Source organism: Macrosteles quadrilineatus, unplaced genomic scaffold (assembly GCF_028750875.1).
Source record: "Macrosteles quadrilineatus isolate MER2022 unplaced genomic scaffold, UCM_ALF_1.0 Scaffold_8__2_contigs__length_117827958, whole genome shotgun sequence".
Taxonomy (NCBI): Eukaryota; Metazoa; Arthropoda; class Insecta; order Hemiptera; family Cicadellidae; genus Macrosteles; species Macrosteles quadrilineatus.
This window is the reverse complement of record NW_026542601.1, coordinates 88237722-88254241: the sequence shown is the minus strand read 5'-3', so window position 1 is coordinate 88254241 and position 16520 is coordinate 88237722. Positions and strand designations below refer to the sequence as shown.

General features: G+C 34.1%; 2 protein-coding genes across 2 annotated transcripts in view; both read right to left on the bottom strand.

The window, feature by feature from the left end:
* Nucleotides 1–5853, bottom strand: part of LOC129000540 (uncharacterized) — a 45007-nt gene extending 39154 nt beyond the window's left edge. The window contains exons 1-4 of the mRNA XM_054427502.1: nucleotides 5770–5853; nucleotides 3791–3946; nucleotides 2210–2371; nucleotides 1010–1170 (exon numbers count right to left, since the gene is read on the bottom strand). Of these exons, the coding sequence (XP_054283477.1) occupies nucleotides 1010–1170; nucleotides 2210–2371; nucleotides 3791–3946; nucleotides 5770–5853 (563 nt within the window). The remainder of the gene's footprint in view (nucleotides 1–1009; nucleotides 1171–2209; nucleotides 2372–3790; nucleotides 3947–5769) is intronic.
* A 4938-nt stretch (nucleotides 5854–10791) lies between these two features.
* LOC129000539 (uncharacterized) lies at nucleotides 10792–14950 on the bottom strand. Its single transcript, XM_054427501.1, has 4 exons — nucleotides 14868–14950; nucleotides 13945–14100; nucleotides 12949–13110; nucleotides 10792–10956 (listed from the first exon to the last, which is right to left on the bottom strand). The coding sequence occupies exons 1-4, from the start codon at nucleotides 14946–14948 to the stop codon at nucleotides 10792–10794; spliced, it is 564 nt and encodes a 187-aa protein (XP_054283476.1). The 5' UTR covers nucleotides 14949–14950.
* Between the last annotated feature and the right edge of the window lie 1570 nt (nucleotides 14951–16520).

Sequence of the window (16520 nt, the reverse complement as noted above, 5' to 3'; positions counted from 1 at the left end):
CGGAAGCTAAAGTTTTTGTAATCTTAGAAATAAATATTTTTCATATTTAGGTTGTTTTGTCTCTAAATCACAGTGCAAGCTAGTTTCTGAACAAACCGAGAAATCTGTCTGTCAATTTGTGTCAGGTTATGGCTGTACAATTCGGAAAGTTGTGCCGAATTTTGTATTAGCAGTTGTGTTGTGGATTCTGAACTTGGTTGATGTTTATGTTATTGTTTTGTTACATTTTTAATTTAAAAAAATACAACAACACAATTCATTTAGTATTGTGTATAAAGCTTTTTGATATGATTAACGTAAAACTAATGTTGTAAACGCAGAGGTTTGTAGCTTACTTTGCCAACACTACAACATACCAGGTGTACTTTGGAGGAGTTAAGGCAGGAATATTTATAACTAAATATTCATCACTGGAGCTTTCACTGTCTCAGGTGAATCTCAGTAGAAGTAAATTTAATTTTGAACATATTTCAAAACATTGTAATGTACACAAGGCTTTTCGTAAGTGATTATCACTGAGAACCAAAGCAAGTACAGGGTTATTAACCTGTCAAGTAAGATGATCATCACTTACACAAAACCATGTGTACATTACAATTATTTTTTTAACATGTACAAAATTTATTTTACTTCTACAAAGATTTGTTTCCTAAATAACAACAGATGTTGTAAAACATTTGGAAGGAATATACAGGTTTAGTTTTATACGTTTGAGATGGTTAAAGATTGTATCAATCTTGTTGGTTGGAAATTAAAAAATGTGTCTTAAGTAGGCTATTTCAAGGTCACATAATGGAGCTTATAATGAATGAGTGATGTCTAGTTCGACTATACAGCAATATCACACTACTTCGTTATGCCTTTTAGTTGGTCTATGTAAAGAATGTTACCTGACATGAGACAAAATGGATGCAAGGTAAGAAAACCCACGAAGATATATATATATTTTAATAAAGCGAAACTGAATACATTTAATTCAGAAGAGTTCGGCAACAGGCTTTGCAATCACCCCAAAGACTTGGGAACCACTTCAACGTAGAACATCATACATCCAACTTTTTCGTCTTTATATATGAGATTCATAAGTGCTCGATACTTTCCATACTCCATGACAGGTACGGTTTTTTCAATGTTCAACTCGATGATGAAGTCTTTAGCCGTGTAGTTCCCCTGTAATGCAGAGAACCCATGATAGATAACAGTTTTGCCTAAGAGCCCTATCCTAGTAATATGGGTTCGTCGTATTTAAAGCTAAATGTAAGGTACCATCTGAGGTAAGGTGGTTTTTACTGGGGCACATTTACCACGGTTAAAAACTATTTTGGCAAGCGCATGCAATGACTGAATCAATACTTTTTTTAATTCGACTCGATAACAAACGCACGTTGCTCAGGTGACCACTGCTCTATGACCAGATAATGGCATCGAGTAGGTTTTCCAACGAGCCCAACCCCACCACTCTCAGACGACCTGTCGCTGAACAGTGCGCTGTATAAAATATATCGGTTTTTTGCCGCACCCTGTATATGTCTTAGACTTAAAATACTCCTAGAATTAAAGGCTACTTGAATCAGTTAAGTTCAAGATACTGCAATATTTAATAAAAAACATAATTCAAAGCTACGGAGCAGCACAGGGCCCTATAGTAAAAATAACAAGATTTCAAATAAAAATTGGTGGGTGACTGCGGAGGTGATTAGCACTGGTCATGAAAATAATCTTTCACGGAGTAGGAAGCTTTTTGGGAAGCCTATCCCGTACAGCCCTGGCAAACGTATTTCTCCGGAGACTTCTGACCTCTAGGGGGACCTTGTTGTACAGCTTCCAAGAATTGTTATTCTGCTGTGTGTGTTATAGCTATGAAAACCTCTAGTCCTTAGTAGCTTAATGTTCTACCTGACGTGTAAAAGGGAGGAGAATATTACTGTCCAATAACAGTATACAGTTTTTGCCTTCTTAAGATTGACTTACAATGTTACAACGGAGCACTTCGATGTTAATGCTCTCAAGGCAGTTTTTTGTAGCCTAGGCTGTTAGTTGTCTTGTTAATTTTATATAAAGATATAAGATACATCGATTTAAAAATTTGATGTTTGGGACAACATTTCTCAGCAAAGTCTGATCAAGTCTATTTGACTCTTTCTAATCAATGATTCTATATAAATGTATAAAATAATAATAAACTACCACTACCATAGCTATTACTTACCATAGGGATAGGACACTTTTCCAAACTAACACCCGCAGATCTCATCAAGTTTTTGTACATGTCTTTTAGTACATTGAAAATTTCATCGCAGTTTTTCAAAGTCACCTCCATGTATTTTGGTCTCCAGCCACCGTTTCCCCATTTTTGAACTTCGACGTATTCCTGCAATGAACACGTGTGTGGTTAAAATATTTTTGTTGTTTTAACTTGTTGTCTCTTAAGCTACTTTAAGCTATTTTTTATCAATTATATTAACTAAAAGATTGTAAAAGGAGCTATATTAGACACCAGAAGGGAACTATATAATATTGGTATAACTTTATAAACTGACAATAGACTACTCTATAATCTATGATTTCCTCTCTAGGGCGTAAAGTAGCTCTTTTCGACCTAAGCTAATGTTTCAGTAATAATAATATATATTTCATCACTTGGGTATAAAGTGACTTTTTGACTAAAGGTCAGAAAATGAACGAGGGTTGAAAAAACACGTTGTGTCCGTGTGGTTAACTATGTTAATTGCAACATTAATTGACAAACTAAGTTAGAATACAAGAATAATTTTCAAGTAAAAATAACCTCGTAAACGACTTCCGACTTGTTTTCAATCGTGCTAATGCAAACACGCAGCTCTGTACTATTAAGTAATTCAATCATTTGTCTGATTGTTCTATACATAATGCAATAAATATGTTGAACTATTGAAAAGAACGCAAGAATAAGCTGCAAACGATTAAATCAATCAATACATAGTTTTGATACATGCGATTACTTAAATCGATGTTTAGGCCTACAACTGAGTTTACAACAGCTGAATTTTACTCCCTAGGGACTAAAGAGGGTTTTTACTCCCTAGGAAGCAAAAGTGCCACTTTAGATCCACAACGCATGTACTAAACCCGATGTTTCGCTGCAGCATGGGAAATCTATAATATTACAAAGAAGAGTTGGTGTCTGTGTGTCTGTCTGTATGTATGGGATAAACTCATAAACTACTGAACCAATTGGGCTTTAGTTTACAAATATAAAGTTACAAGATCGAGGTTTAGTTAATAATTACCATACTGTGCATAGTGAGCAAAGGAACATAATGTACCCAAAATAAAATGTACGCATAAATCGCTACCAAGAAAATAAAGGAAATATTTTACATACAGTACACACAGAACACAAATCCAATATTTAAAAAAACTATAAGTACCATACCGTTATTAGAAACCCCAACACCAGGTAAACAATTAATCCCATACAAACAAAATTAACATATGTATTTGTATACGAGATATATGAATATCTCGTATTATAAAACACATTATTTACGAGTGGCATTAGATTATAACACTAGACATTTTAATTTCAAAGGTAACGTGTTATGATTTTATTAGATATATAACAAAGAGAGCATGCATGTTTATTTGTATTATTGTAAAAAAAAGTCAATTCGTTCCGGGTCCCGGTCTTTACCATTGTTAATATTTTGACAATTTGGTAAAAGAAACTGGATTCAGACAATTATCTTAACAAAGACACAGAACCGATTCTATTAAGGTCGATTTTATTCACACACCATCAACACGTTACCTTGAAGTCATCATCAACAGGAACCAGAAACGAAAATTTCTCTTTATACAGATACTTCCCTCTGCCAGCCTTAGTTATTTTGGTTCCAATAATAATTTGACGGGACCCTTGGTCCTTACAGTCTGCTAATCTTTCAATCTCGAGGTCATAAGGCCCCTGAAAGTATAACTGGAGGTTAGTTGAACCTAAAACTAGCGTATTAGAATAAATAGAGTAATGTTGAATTGTTAAAATAATAATAATAATAATTCGAAAAACTTGTGTGGAACCTACCCACAAACACTGTGAAGTAATGAATATGATTGAAAATTTCAGTGCAGTTAAAAAAGTGCATTTGAAACCTGATAATTTCCTCTTTCTTTGTTACCAGGTTTATCAATGAATTTTTATTTACTGAACTAGCAGAGTACCCGCCCTTCGGACGGGGTCGGCGTATAAGTTTAACGCAACGATCACAAAAGACCAATAGATAGAGCACGCCTAAGAGATTACTAACATTAAAGCAGGTGAAGCCAGGTCCGCCATCTTAATTTAGGTTAGAAGCGCTAGATGTCAATGAAAACGGCACCAAAACTCAATGTTCCGCTTCAAAATTACTCGACATTTAGCCTACTTAGACTAAAGTTATATGGTTTAAACTTCGTATGAGTGAAGTCAATAAGTCTATGACACTATTGGTTCTAATAAAAAGCTTAAGAGTTAATATTTTCTATTTTAAATCTTCAAATAAAGTCGGTACTTTTAAATGAGTTTTTAAATATGACAGGAAAAAGTTCGTCGGCTGCTACTTTTTGTATTTTTTGGCCAGGTAAGTTAAAAAACTGTGGATTTTGTAGCTAAAGAGTTGTGATTTTCCCATAAAACCCCATAAAATAATAAAAGATCTTACTGTCTTGAAAGTGGCTCAAACGATTTTGATAAACATTTTGTATGTTGTAGCCCTTTAAATTATGAACAAAATTGTACAAGTCCCATCCTGAAAAATTAAGGTTCAAACGTTTTTGTTGATAATGTTATCTTAAAAAAAAAACTTTAAAGTTATATAAAATCGGAATTTTGGAAAAAAGCTGAGGGAAATAAGCAGGCCTATGTGATGGTCTTTATAATTCCTACAATATAGTGTCCCCATTGCTGGAAAATGTACGGCTCAAAAGTTACTGTAACTTATGTTTTTTCCCATAAAAACGGAAAAATTGATTTTCCAAAAAAGATAACACCAATTCTGATTGAAATTTTTCTGTAACAGTCTTTATAATTCTAAACAAAATAGTGCAACTCCCTATTCCTGTAAAAAATACGGTTCAAATGCAACCTTTTTTATTTTACCTATTAAATGTAGTTACTCTCATCACTTACCCATGATAAAGGCTGTTTCCAAGCTAATGGGAGAAAGTATGCATCAGATTGGTGAAATCGGTTATTTTCTATTCGAACAGATCATCGTTGAATGAGTCACTCCCATAAGGTGCTAGTGTCAACGCTACATTTTATTCCTTACTTTTTGTGACATAAGACATGTTGGCTTACCATAAGTTGACCTATCAGTTTGAATTTGTAAAAAATGGGTGATAAGATTTCTGATTATTTCACAACGGGTGTAATGTGAATTGTAATGTCATAGTGGGTCCTTCGGAAAACTGACAATTTTGTTTGCAAAATTACAATGCGATTGTGTGAAATTACTATATTGTACGTCATGTTTAAACAGTTATCTGTTGGTCCGTATGTTTGATTAAAACTAATTTTTACATGAGATGCTTACAAAATACTCTATTTAAGATCAAGGTAAGTTAGATGACCTTGCTGCTTTAAATTAAGAACCAGTATTTTTAATTTATTTTATTATTTTGAACGGGATTAACTGGAATGAAAATGTTTCCCCTTAGCACCACATTGTCTTACAGTTTGGCTGGACTACATATAATGAGGAAACTCTGTCCCTTAATTAGCTACTCAAACTCTACTCTAACGTTACTCACCACTTTAGATCCAAATAAGTCAACCATGCCTATGACCGACAACAGGCCTACCACCACCAGTGACAGTGTGTTGTAGGCCGTCATAGTGCAACAGATACACATGATACAGATACAGACAGATACAGATGTGATCGTTTTGTGAACAATTATTGCACAACCTTTGTATTTACGAGATAACAACTAGTTGATAGGTTTATCTGATTGTGTAAAACTCAACCAGATAAAAATCAGGTGTCCATAATTAAATGGTAAAGGTCATTGTTAAAATATTCTTTTTTGGTAACCTCACTCAAAAAGTAAATACCCCCGCCGCAGCAAACCTGCAGACTTAGCGAATTTCCATTTGCCTGATTGGATTTAAACTAAAATGTCTCCTTAAAAATATCACATTTATTCCCTATTTAAACATAATTAGTTTAATGAGTACTTAGGTTTGCTGCAACAGGGAGGGTAAAAAAGTTATTTTATGTAGAATATTAAAAGGTACTGTGGTTTAGTAAGAAATTAATGTATTTTCCAACTTTTATCAAAATATGTTCATAAACAAGCAAACTACAACAGTTGACTTATTCTCCATAAGAATAACATGGGAATTTTAAAATTACAATTTTTTTGAATTTTCTCCGTAACAATTAGGCGCATAATAACGCTTCAATATACTAAATTATTTGTTTTTTTAAGCTCTACAAAATGGTTTAAAAAGAAATTGTGAAATTTTGTGTTTTTAGGGTCAAAAATGGGAAAAACCTTTTTTTACCCCATAAAACCCCCCATAAACCCCCGTTCCCATAGTCCGATCATGCTGGTTCGCGAACTCATTCAAGTTTATCCCGCCTTACACCTTCAAACCAAATTTTATCAAAATCGGACAAAAATTGCTCAAGTTATCGTGCGGATGGACACACACACACACACACATATATATATATATATATATAGATATATAAAAATTTGAACGAATGGTGTTTTTGGCCTCTGGGGACATCAAAATGAAAAAGTAAATCGGTCCTGGGCTTAGGTCTTACCATGAGACCTACGGTAATAGCTACTTCCCTATAGGGAAATTCGCTAAAACCATATATTTCATCATTATGGCATAAAATGACCTTTTAATCCAAACTCTGTTTGTAGGATTGAGGCGATAGAGGTTAAACAATGAGCGAGGGTTGAAAAGACACTTTAGACCGTGTAATGAAGTAGATTTTTTCACATTTTATCAACAACTAAAACATTAAGCAAGAAAATAAAAATACTTTTCATGTGAAGATAACCTCTCAAAACGACTTCCAGATTGTTTTCAAGCTAATAAAAATAAGCAGCTTTTTAGTAATTACGTCGGTGTAATCGATATGTTATATCATCGATATGTTGAACTATTGACAAAAATGCAACAATAATCTAAAACCTAACTTAATAAACTTATAGTTAAATAATACAGTTCAAACAAGTTGAGTTTAAACAATTCAAAATACTTTACTATCTAGCTTCAAACATAGATTACTAGCGTAGGTCTTGTAGGCTAACTACTAACTAATTATAATTCAAAATTTCAATTTTTCTTTTTCTTAATTTTAACAGTTTCTAACAGTATTTTCTCATGTTAAAAAATTGTTCTATCAACTTGAACATCTATATTAGTGTTGGGAAATTCTTTACCCATCACAACTTTTAACACTTATTACTAAAAATTTTGACAAAATAGTCTCTTGGCAATTGCTAGAGTGTTTCAGCAATAAATCCAGAATCAACACAAATAAAAAGTAACAAAGCATTACAATTGTCTTTGAAAGCAAATGTAAAGTAAAATAAACAATGCTATATCCTCGTGCTTTGACGATGTAAGAAAAAAGCTTTTCTGTTGCAGCTTCGTAAATTAAACATTGGATTTATCTTTGCTTTTAACTTGTTTAATATGTTTAAGTGTGTTACGAATAATATATTATGAACGATTCACTTTTATATCCAATTTTGTAACTATTATACTTAACCTTTTGTTACATTACCTACATATACTCAGGAAATAAATACGAATCCATAAATCTGATTACTATAAACATATATAAGCTGACTTTAGAAATCAATATTTACCCATGAGGTATAAAAATACACAAAGGTAGTTAATGCAAATACAGATTGATATTTCTGTAGTTTTATGTTAAACTTTGAATCATTCGTTTTTACGAAAGCTTACACTTAATATTACTTTGGCTATGAAACAAAATCTCCTCTGGTATTATTTTCCAGTCAAATACTTACCTAAGCTTTGTCAGTTTGAGACTCCCGAGGCTGGTTGAGTGCAGCCAGGTGTGCTAAATATGATCGCGCTTGGCTGATCATTAACGTACTGTTATTTGCTCATTACTTTGGACTGTAAAGAAAAAATGTCAATACATTCTTTCGTCTTTTGTCTTGATGAACTGTAAAACCACCAAAAAACGATTACAGAAATATACTTATACAATGTTGCACCTGGTTACATACTAGGTTTTCATCTGTTGTAAACGAGGTTCTTTATATGTTTATTTATCTCTTATATCTTTATATTTTCGTTCCGATCCTCTGACCCGGATCTATATTATCCGGATCATGACTCGTCACTATCAATAATAGTTTTTATTAATTTACCATTCATTCAGAGAAATGTCACCACACATTTTTCCTACATCTTAATCCTGAAAAATAGTCATACCATTAGAAGAATCTCGCATCATCTAATGCAAAACCAAAAATCAAATCTCGTTTTTCGGATTCACTGGTTAGTGACCACCTGGTTACTAAGTTACTGAACCACGGTAAGTTAGGACTGGGATGAATATGGTGTATTCTAAAATTGATTTTGGGTTCTCTTGACGGTTGTTAAGAGAAGAAAAGCTGTTGAATTCCAAATGGTTATTTGGAATGCAACAACCTTTCTACAGACCAATATGAAACACTTTACACATTTAAACTTTAATTTACAAAAAACAATATAATATACCCACAGTCAGACATTAAAACACAAAAAATAACTCAGGGACTCAGGTCATCAGGAGTAAGAGATGTGTTAGGTCACCAACAGTATTAACCTTTGACTATTAATCCAATCCAGTCAATGGTATTAACAGTCTCACAACGTTTATACTAATAACATTAATTTCATAATCAATCTGCAAGATGGAATCCCTCCGGTAGAAGAAAAAGCCATGCGTTTACTAGCATTAAGTTGCATCATATTATTTAGTGCACCAAATACTGACATTATCAATAGAGCGTTGCAGTATGTTACCATGTTCCGGGAAATTCAGAGCATGAAAAAGCTTAGTATCATCTTCGAACAAGGGAAACTTGCACTCAATTACCTCACCAATATCGTTCATAAATAAATTAAAACAAGCAGGGTCCCAGGAGCGAGCCTTGTGGAGCTCCTAATATCACATTGATAATTTCAGAAAAACCTTTTGCGAATATGATTGTTGAGTGTCTCCCAGACACAGGGTGCGGCAAAAACCGATATATTTTCTGCATCACACTGTGCAGCGACAGGTCGTCTAAGAGTGGTGGGTGGGGTTAGGCTCATTGGAAAGTCTACACGATGCCATAGAGCAATTGATGACAAACAGGCTAGGTTATATATAGGCTAGGCTTATATAGGTGGTAGTATTGTAAATAGATCGAGTGGAATCTAAAAAGTAATTCAGTTATTGCAACTCAGTGGCAGTTCCGTGCATCTATATATTTAATACACAGTTGTTCTTTTAAATAGGGCGACGGGCGACGTGGATTCCGTCAAGTAGCACAATCATGTGGTGGGTTACAAACTTTAGAACAACGGCTTCTGCGTTCAAAAAGAAGCTGACAAGCCGTCCAAAATCAAATCGGATGCCACACAACTAGCATTCGATAGGGTTCGTGCTGCTGTGGAAACAGTCCTCGCAAGCCCGTCTAACAAGCATCTGCTTTGAACATGTTTGCCCGCTGGGTTACACTAATTTTGAGGATCGATCTTAACTCTTATCCTTACAGATTATTTTTTTATTAATATGTTTAATTTTGTTGATTATCCATACAGATAATCAGGACAGGACCTCTCCATGTCGACCTAATTTAAAGAATGCATGGAAATGGCGCTGAGTTGCAATGACTGAATCAATATTTTTCTAAACGACTCGATAACAAACGCACGTTCCTCATTTGACTACTGATCTATGACTACAGATAATGGCATCGTGTAGGCTTTCCAAAGAGCCTACCCCCACCACCCTCAGACAACCTGTCGCTGAACAGTGCACTTCAGAAAATAAATCGGTTTTTGCTGCACCCTGTATATAGCTTCTCAACCATGATAACAAGGTATCCATAACGCATGATAATCTTATCTTATTTAATATAATATATAATATAATATCTTACAACGATATTAGTAGGCCTATAGCATGATCAACTTTATCGAAAGCCTAGCTGCAAACAAGATACAAAGCACCAGCCGTACACACATAATTAAACTCATTGAGTAGGAAGACATTATGTAATCTTTAAAGGCTAAAAGATTGGTTGTTGTTGAGCGACTAGTCGTGAATCCATGCTGCTCCTGGATCAAAACTTGAGGCAAATTCAGGCTTAAGTCCCTCAATTACGATGAACATCGCTTACACAAAACCATGTGTAAATCACAATGTTTTGAAACATGTTTGAGATTTTTTTACTTAATTGCAAATTATTCTTTTTAAAAGAAATATCCAGCCATACATTTTTAATTGTATACATTTGAGATAATTCAAGATGGTCTCAATCTCGTCAGTTGAAATAAAATAAAATATTTTAAGTAGCCGATCTCAGCCTCATTTAATGGATCTCTTAATCAATTAGTGATATCTTGTATGTCTTAGCAGCATTATTACATTACGTCTTTATTCCGTTTAACTGGTCAATGTAATGGAATGTTGACATGGGGCAGGATGGATGTAAGGGACAATCAGTGAAAATATTTTAATGGTGCGAACTGAATACATTTATTTATAATGACTTCAGAAACACGTTTTTTGATCATGCTAAAGACTTGGGGATCACTTCAAGGTAGAACATCATACATCCAACTTTCTCGTCTTTATATATGAGATTCATAATTGCTCGATAATTTCCATACTCCATGACAGGTATAGCTTTTTCAACGTTCAACTCGATGATGAAATCTTTAGCCGTGTAGTTCCCCTGCAATAACAAGATTTTTTATTTTTTCTATAATACTCTCTTACAATAATTATTGGATGATTGGATACTCGTATAAATGTGTGGAATCCATTAAAGATAACAGTTATTTTAAGAGATTCGTATTAGTGTCGCTGTTTAGGTATATTTGAGGCTACATAGTAGGATGGTGTCTGGGGTAGGTGGTGTTTACTGAGGCACCTTTTCTGACAGTTAAAGACAGTTAAGTGCCATTTTGATTAGCATGATTAGGAACCGGCTTTTAGGACATAAAAACTACACTAATACTTTCTCCAGATGTAACTAAAATCTTTCTGTTTGGTACAGATTTCATATTTTTTACTAGTTGTTCTGCCCTTGCTCAGCAACTGGGCAATATACTTAAGAGCATACAGTGGGTCAATAAATGTACTGTAAAAAACAGTTACAATAACTTGCCATGCAGGCAAATCTCATTCGTATTTCTTTCTTATTTTAATGTAAATCTCTTGTGCATTTGCATTAAACTGTGTGATCAGATTAAACTTATAGCTTAATTGTAACTAGCAAACCTGGTGCACGACATCGTGCGCAATCCAGACACAGTGGAAGAAGGATTTTTATTTTTTTTTGTGTTTTTGGGTATTTTGGTTTTTTTTGAAAACATGGAGATGGTAGAAGGCCTAGATAAGTTTGCAGGATACGTTCCTCAACCCCTATCCAACGACACCTTGGACATGATGATTAGTAGTGTGACAGCTACAAAACAAGTATTAACAAATTCACATTTGCCTATTAAATATATAGATCTGGGAAATTCCAAATTAAATGTATGCCATCTTGAAAATTAAAATATATTTCCCCTGAAAATGCCCTGAAATTTTGGGAACCGTCCATCCCTACGTATTCGATATAATCAAATATTCTTTTCAATGATGGAAAACATGTTTACAACAAATATCAAGAACTTCTGATCATTATTGTTGAGCACCTATCTTATATAATCATACAGGAACGTGCAGGTAATAATAATGCAGGGAATTGCCGTGATTTCTACTTGAAAAAGAAATCAAATCATTGTTCCTTTGACATTGATATCCAGCACTCATTAAATAATATGCTGTTATTTATTTTAAATAAAACAAATATCTTAAAAAGAAACAACAAATAATGGATATAATGTATCTTGACTTTAAATCCATTTAACCTTTCGAAAAACGTTATGCTGTGAAACACCAATTCTTTACCTTTTAAATTAATCAATTCAATTACTGTAATTTTAATGTCATCAATATCTTTCCATTCACTTGTAATATAATCAGCTGTTTCAAATATTTATGTCAATTTCGAAGTATGCATCAGCTGTTCAAATGTAAACAACAATGTTCTCCCTAAGAATAACATGGAAACTTTGAAGGCCAGTGGGACAGAGCCCTGATGGTATTTAAAAAATGGTTTGTTTGATGGCAAGTCTACGAGCTATCCAACGACACATGGATCGGGCGCGTGGCAGCTTCAAAAAAACTATCACAAATTGCATGTTGGCCAATTTTGGCCAATTAAGTATATAGAAGTTATAGATGTTACGTGCCTGTTAACTGTTTGTTGGTTTTGTTCTATCAATATAGATGGATGTAAACATCTACAATGGGAATCAAAATATAAACTCAGGGAAAAGTGAACAAACAAACCTTGAAACCAACCAAACAGCTGATGCATCTTTAATATTATAAATATGATTAAATTTGGTCCTTTAATTGAGGTTCGTGCCCTTAGGAGATGGTTTATAAGACACAATTATAATTTTCGGGCAAGTTTGACATCAAGGCCTTTCATTCAAGTATGTGGCTTACGGTTCTCTCAAAAGTTCGCGATCTTTATTATCGTTATTAAAAGATTCTTAGAATTAGAGGTGATGTGTGGGATAAAATTTCTTGACATAGTCTTCTTAATTAGACTATTTTCAATTGACGATTCTGTATTAATGTTCGTAATTTAAATAATATTATTACTCACCGCAGGGATAGGACACTTCTCCAAATTAACACCCGCAGACTTCATCAAATTTTTGTACATGTCTTTGAGTACATTAAAAATTTCATCGCAATTTTTAAATTTCATCTCCATGTATTTTGGTCTCCAGCCGCCATTTCCCCATTTCTGAAGTTCAACGTGTTCCTTTAAGAAAGACACGTGTTCGTTTCAAACATTTATGTTTATTTAACCTGTAGTCCCTTAGATATATTTTTTTACCATTTATATGAGTCTGCTACTTATTGCATTTGCTATAATTTATAATACAGTATACAATTTAATTACCATAGGGTCACCTGACTTTTTGTTTGGGTTTTAATTTAATTTATTGTCGTTTATACTTTAAACAAAAGTGTTTATTATTCAATGATATTTATAATCTTTTCTTTGAATTACTTCATGTTTTTAGTATTTATAAGGCTCTAGCCTTACTAGGATACCAGTATAATTGATTTGAATTCATAATATATTTTTAAAAAGTTATGATGTAGACCAAAACACATTAAGTTTACTACTCATGGTAGGTATCCCATTTAACAATAAATTTTAATCAAAATAGTTTTGGGCAGTTTTTGTGCAAATTTCATTTTTAAATATTATTTGGTTTGCATGGGAACATCACCATTAAAAGAAATCAAACCCGTAGATAGTAAGGATTTGTACCCACATACTAGATATCATCAAAATCGGACCACGGGTGTGGTCTGTAGCTCTCTGTACATATCTACACATACAGAAACACCGATACAACACTTAAAAGGTTACTTTTTGTGTTAAGAGGAACCTAAAATGAATACACCCACCCAAAACCCAAACTCGAAAACTTTGATGAAAACAATACTTTCTCCATAGTTATACTATAAGGACTGTATGGAAAATCCGCTAAAAGGAACTTAATTTAGACAATTGTTATCTAAATAAAGACACAAAATCGATTCTATTACGGTAGATTTTATTCACACAACAGCAACACGTTACCTTGAAGTCATTATCGACAGGAACCAGAAATGTGAAGTTCTCTTTAAACAGATACTTCCCTCTGCCAGCCTTGGTTATTTTGGTTCCAACAACAACTTTACGGGATCCTTGGTCCTTACAGTCTGCAAATCTTTCAATTTCGAGGTAATAAGGCCCCTGAAAGTAGTAATAGAGATTAGGTATAGTTTTTACCTAAAACCCAAAAAAATAAAAAAAACGTGTGTGAAGTAATGTAAAAGGTTAAAAGATTAAGGGTTTAAGTACGGTAAAACAAGTAAATTTCAAAACTCATGTTTTCGTCTTTCTATGTTACGCCGATATTTGTAGATTAAATATCGTAATACCACATCAAAATATACAACTATTTTTTCACAAAAAAATTTTGAAAAGTCGTTCTCTAATGATAGAAAATACAAGTTTGGTATGAAACACATACATACATGACCAAATGTATGATGTTTATTTCACATGTATACATATACAATAAATGCTTTATTTAACTAAAACGAATAATGCTATTAATAACATACACCATATTATGTTTATACCATTCAGTAAAGAAAGTATTGTAAATCATATGACTTACTGCGAATGTGTAAAAAAAATGTAGAAACTCAATGATCGTAAAAGTTGGGTAACTTGTTACTGTCTGCCTTTGTAATATTTTTGAGCTAAATTTGTAATTTTATTTAGGGCATCATCTCCTAGAATTTCATTTATTTTTAGAGTACACTTTAAAGGTCCAGTGATGCTGATCTTGCTTCATAACGGCTTTAACATGAATTGTAATGTAACAGTGGATCTAGAGAAAACCTACAAAGCTTTCCTGTATCACATTCTAATAATGTTGAGCTGGACTACATAGAATAAGGGAACACTCTGCCCCATGAGTAATACACAAACTATATTCTAACGTCACTCACCATTTTAGGTCCAAATAAGTCGACCACGCTTATGACCGACAACAAGCCTACCACCACCAGTGACAGTGTGTAGGCCGTCATAGTGCGATATATAGAGTTGTGATTGTTTTAGGGACAACAATAGCACGACCTTCGTAGTTGCGTGATGACGACTGGTTGACATGTGTCATCTGATCGTGTACTAGGCCTACTCAGGCAAATCAAATGTCCTTGGTTACATTTTAAAATCAGTTGCCAAAATAGCCGTATAACTATAACCTCTGTAATACAAAAAACAAGATTGTGAACTAATTGTTACAAGGAAACCCGTGCGCAAATCATGCATTTTTTTAGATTAATAAAACGGCAAATTAACATTTCATTTACAGTATTGTTTTTAGATCTACACCATAAAGAGCAATTTAGATACCTCAATAAAAAAATTCTCTATTCAAAATTCACTTTCATAACCTGTGATTAGTATGGGGTTTGGGTGATGTATACACATTTGAGTTGTTTGAGGAAACCAATATAGCGAGCTACAAACCTTTAAATTTTGATATAAACATTGAAAATTGTACAATAAATATATTTAGACGTCTGACAAATATTGACTGTATAAAACATAACCCCACAGAACTAATTCAAATAAATCCGGCTCGAAAAGGAGCAAATGATTAGTATGGGGCTTATTAGAGTGATGTGTATACATTTGAGTTATGACTCGAAGGACCAGGCGTTATGGCCGGCCGTAGCTAGTGAGAATTGAAATGGTAAAGCGTTTTACTTGAAAGGTACTTAATGTTATTTTTGAGATCTAAATTAGTCACACACTATTTGATTGGTGAAACCATCGATGTATAATGAAACTAACCATTGTAGAGGTCCCTTCAGCGGAGAGTGAGCCAAGTCCGTTGTGAGCGGCACGGAAGCGCCGCGGGGTAGAGTTGCAATAGTTTATGTGTAATTGTTGGGTCATTTGGGCTATCTGAGGTATCGTAAGCAGTTTGTGTCTCTGCGAGGGGCCCTTTCCAGCGTAGGCTATCTCTCACACGGCATCCCTCAAGGATCAGTTCTAGGCCCTCTCCTCTTTACAATAATGATAAATTAACTACTTTTAAACGAAAAAACTCTATTATTTGCAGATGATACAAAGTTGTTGACCAGGGATGCTAATTTTCTCCATCTACCAACAGAGGCTGAAGACCTGCTTGAAAAAGCCAAGGATTGGTATGTGGCTTACCACCTAAAGTTAATGATGACAACACCGTCACTAGTCTGCACGCTGAAACGGAGAGTTAAGGAAGAGAGCGCAGTAAGGCTTCTAGGATTCATGGTGGATACCAGGCTAAGTTGGAACCAACATATCTCGCAGGTATGTTAAGCTATCTCGAGTCCTCAATCTTCTCAGAAAACTTGGGTCTGAAATTCTGAAAGCTATCTATTATCAGTGAACTATGCTTTATTTCATACCCATGTGACCCATTGGGTATTGACTGGTATCGTGGGGGTACTTCTCAGTGGCTGAAGATGCTGTTCTTGCAAAAGATGGCCTTGAGGATTATTACATCGGCTGGGTATTTGGACACTGCCAGCTTTTCTTCAAGGGCCCAGGGGTGCTCACACTATATGTACTTTGCATCCTGACCCAATTGAAGGTTAACTTGGTGGCTC